General features: G+C 41.6%; 1 protein-coding gene across 3 annotated transcripts in view; it reads left to right on the top strand.

Moving 5' to 3' along the window:
- The window catches only part of mmd (monocyte to macrophage differentiation-associated), a 17,440-nt gene extending 14,911 nt beyond the window's left edge, over positions 1-2,529 (top strand). For all 3 annotated transcript variants that reach the window (XM_034893874.1, XM_034893875.1, XM_034893876.1), the window contains one exon: positions 815-2,529. In XM_034893874.1, the coding sequence (XP_034749765.1) occupies positions 815-1,018 (204 nt within the window). In that variant the 3' untranslated portion in view covers positions 1,019-2,529. The remainder of the gene's footprint in view (positions 1-814) is intronic.
- Positions 2,530-3,793: the final 1,264 nt, after the last annotated feature.

Here is a 3,793-nt window from a genome sequence, read left to right as displayed (position 1 = left end):
TCAGAAGCAGAGATGAGGGTGTTCCCTCACAGTACCTAGGTAAGGACTACTAGCCAGTCAGAAGCAGAGATGAGGGTGGGCCCTGATAGTACCTAGGTAAGGAGTACTGGCCAATCAGAAGCAGAGATGAGGGTGGGCCCTGACAGTACGTAGGTAAGGACTACTGGCCAATCAGAAGCAGAGATGAGGGTGTTCCCTGACAGTACCTAGGTAAGGACTACTAGCCAGTCAGAAGCAGAGATGAGGGTGTTCCCTGACAGTACCTAGGTAAGGACTACTAGCCAGTCAGAAGCAGAGATGAGGGTGGGCCCTGACAGTACCTAGGTAAGGACTACTGGCCAATCAGAAGCAGAGATGAGGGTGTTCCCTGACAGTACCTAGGTAAGGACTACTAGCCAATCAGAAGCAGAGATGAGGGTGTGCCACGCTAGCAGCTAAGCGAGCATTATAACGTGTTACAAAGTGACACACGATCGTCTCTGAAGTAAAGGCTGGACTAGAATAGAGCTGTTTGGAGCAGTTGGGAAACAATGTTTTCTTTCTTTGTCCTTTTGGGGTGGGGGGACTTGCCATCTTTTTCACTTTTGTCAATCACAACATGCACACAAAAAATATATATATAATATGAGCACTTTACAATGTTTACAGTGTACTTGTATGGCATTTATTTTACGGACAAATGATCTCACATGCTCAGTGGGAATCAAGCTGAATCCTCTTAATACTCTTTATTACACACCTAATGTACGTATTAGCTCCTGTTTTGTTCCAGAATATTTCTCATGTATTTCTCCCTGTTTGGTGGATTCTGCAGAGCAACACAGAGGGCCTCCAGGAGCTGGCCTGCGGTGGACTCATCTACTGCCTCGGTGTGTTTTTCTTCAAGAGCGACGGCCGCATCCCCTTCGCCCACGCCATCTGGCACGTATTTGTGGCGCTGGCTGCGGCCGTGCACTACTACGCCATCTGGAAATACCTCTACAAGGCCCCCAGCGCAGACTCCCTCCACCGGTCGTGACCCCAGCCGAGGCTGCACGCCGGTTCTACCCCTTCCCCGTATACTTCTGAGCAGAGGCGCCTGCACACTGACTTCCTCAACTGCCCGCTGAAGCTGCAAACGACACACGTAAAAGTTTACGAGAACAGTGACTATAAGTTGTTTACTTTTTTCTAACGTGGAGAACAGATTTTTCAGCGTCTTCCTGACAAACAAAAGCTGTTTTGTACGACTTAAGTCTTAAAAAAAAAAAAAAAAAAAAAAAAAAAAAAAAATTTGAAAGCGAGGGAAGGAATTTGGACTTTTTTTTACAATGAACCCTGGCCCATTCATGAGTATTTGGGAAATTTGATAACAGGTTTTTTTTTGTACCGCTTGAAGTGAGTCACATTCCACATCAGTCATTTTTCTGTCAAAACCCGGAATATCATCCGTCTCAGCCGGTGATTTAACACTGGGGAAATCGAGTAAGGTGCTAAAAAATCAGCTGTCATCAGTCGCAGGGCTGGGCATCATTTAAAGGTTCTGTACCAGTACCAAATTTATACTTTTTGATACAGTACTTTGCTTATGAGAAACAAAAACACAAAAATTACATTTTTTCAATTAAAAAAAGAAACCAAAGAATTGAGAAGTTTTCAAAACATAAAGAGCTGAACAAGAGCCACAGTTAAATAGTTTGGGGTGGTGCGGGGGGGGGGAATTAGATTTTAATTATCTAATAGATATTTGATGCCAACTTTTCATATTCTTTACCAAAAAGTGTTAAGTTTTATTCCCAGCCTTGTCTGTGCTCTGGTGCATTTTCAAGATGGTAAGAAAAGAAAGAAATGATTAGGAAAAAATCTGATTTTGTTTCCGATTTCCATTATTAGTATTATTATTTTAGATATAATATATATTTTACCCTTTCTGGTCCCATCACACACTCCAGACAACAGCGTAATTTTTTGACCAGTATCTAAATGCAGTCCTTGGTTTTCAGAGATTAAGTTTCTCCTTTAAGTATTTAGCGCCCCCTGCTGGTGTAAGGCTTGTGCGTGTGTGTGTTAAACACACAGGTGAGGTGGGATTTTGTTAACGAGCCATATGAGAAAATCAATTCAGGCAACATGAGAGAACGTATGTCCCCCTACTTAAAAATGTGAACAGTGTGCAGTAAAGTGTCTATGCACGATCTTTGTTCCCCCCCCCCCCCTCTCTCTCTCTCTCTCTCTCTCTCTCTCGACGTGCACCACTAGGCCAACCCGTGTTCCTGTCTGTTTCTTGAAACGGGTTTGATCAGTGGAGAATCTTCCCTGTTCATGTTTTTGTCTCATGCTGTTGGTTTTGTAGATTAGCTTAATGGCCCCCGATTCCTAACATTCCCTTTCCCTCTCAGTGATGTATGAAGCTGAATGATTGCACATGTCTTGGTTTTGGCTGTTGTTAAAATGATTTCCTGAACCACTGTGTTTTGTAATGCCTGTATATTCTGTTGTTTGTTCCGTTGATTACGTGATCCTGGCCTTTGCGGGGGGGAAGAGAAACCCTACGGCTTCTTGTATGTCCCATTGCCTGTTAATGGTGCTGCATAAACATGATTGCCCTTCATCTATAGTGAATATCACCTTTCTAATGTGACGATAATAAATGATAATGCCCCCCCCCCTTCCCACGTCTGAGCCAAAAGATCCTCAATTCATGTTGTACTTTCTGTTTGCATTGACTGCTGTTTTCAGCGGGAATCTTCAGACATTCATTTCCTGCAGGAACAAAACCCTTCCATGGATAACGGTTCTTTTTTCCAGATTTTATATGTAATATGGACAGGTATGTAAAACACACAAAGAGGCCTTTTGTCTAAGGGTACTGTGGCTGCTGCACTGGCCACTGATCATAAGAAGGGTGAAGGTAAACCATAGTTCCATACCAGTGCCACCAAAAGTATCTTTAGATGCATCACATTGAGGAATATTTTAGACTGATGACGGAAACATTGATTAGAAGACCTCAGCCACCCACATCTGTCCCACAAACATCCGAATCACAGATGCATTCCCCCATGAGCCTTTGTTTTTATTTGAACCTTTCCTAAATTGTCTAGGTTTCCTTTTTTCTGAAAAGACCTTTCAGCGTTTTTGGGTGTTTTTGATATAAATGACTTTCGCTTTGCTCGGTTAGGTTTTAACAGTTTTAAACCCTGTTAACTGACAATGGTTTTCTTAAGTGTACCGTAGCCCACGTGGAAATATCCTTTACATAATGACATCTTTTAATGCGGTGCCGCCAGAAGGATCAAAGGTGACAGGCCCTTGCCACTTCCGTGCAGAGATTTCTCCAGAAGCCATACTAAAAGCCTGTGGAAAACAACGTCACAGATGTGTGAAAAGGTCTCCATTTAGATTTTGAAATATCTAAACGAATATCCTGGCTCAATTGATAATTAGGCTTTCCACTAGATATTAAGAATGTGTAATTAAAATAAAAGCTCCATGGATGAGCAGAGAAATGAGACACGACGGAAAAGAATTGGGTTTTTATTAGACACTAAAAATTACAGAGAGACAGAGAGCCAAACATCACAAACAAATGTCAAGCATCCATTCCATGACAATCAAGACCAAACACACATTTATGTTGTGTTTTTATCCACGCTGAAACAGTCCGTTGGTGTTGCCATGAATACAATGGTTACAAGTCTGTTGCAATGTCCATAATAATAAATGAACAGTTGTCACTGTATCATATATACATATATATATATATATACATATATATACATATATATATATATATACATATATATATATATAT

Source organism: Etheostoma cragini, chromosome 15 (assembly GCF_013103735.1).
Source record: "Etheostoma cragini isolate CJK2018 chromosome 15, CSU_Ecrag_1.0, whole genome shotgun sequence".
NCBI classification, from domain to species: domain Eukaryota; kingdom Metazoa; phylum Chordata; class Actinopteri; order Perciformes; family Percidae; genus Etheostoma; species Etheostoma cragini.
This window is presented reverse-complemented; position numbering and strand designations above follow the sequence as displayed.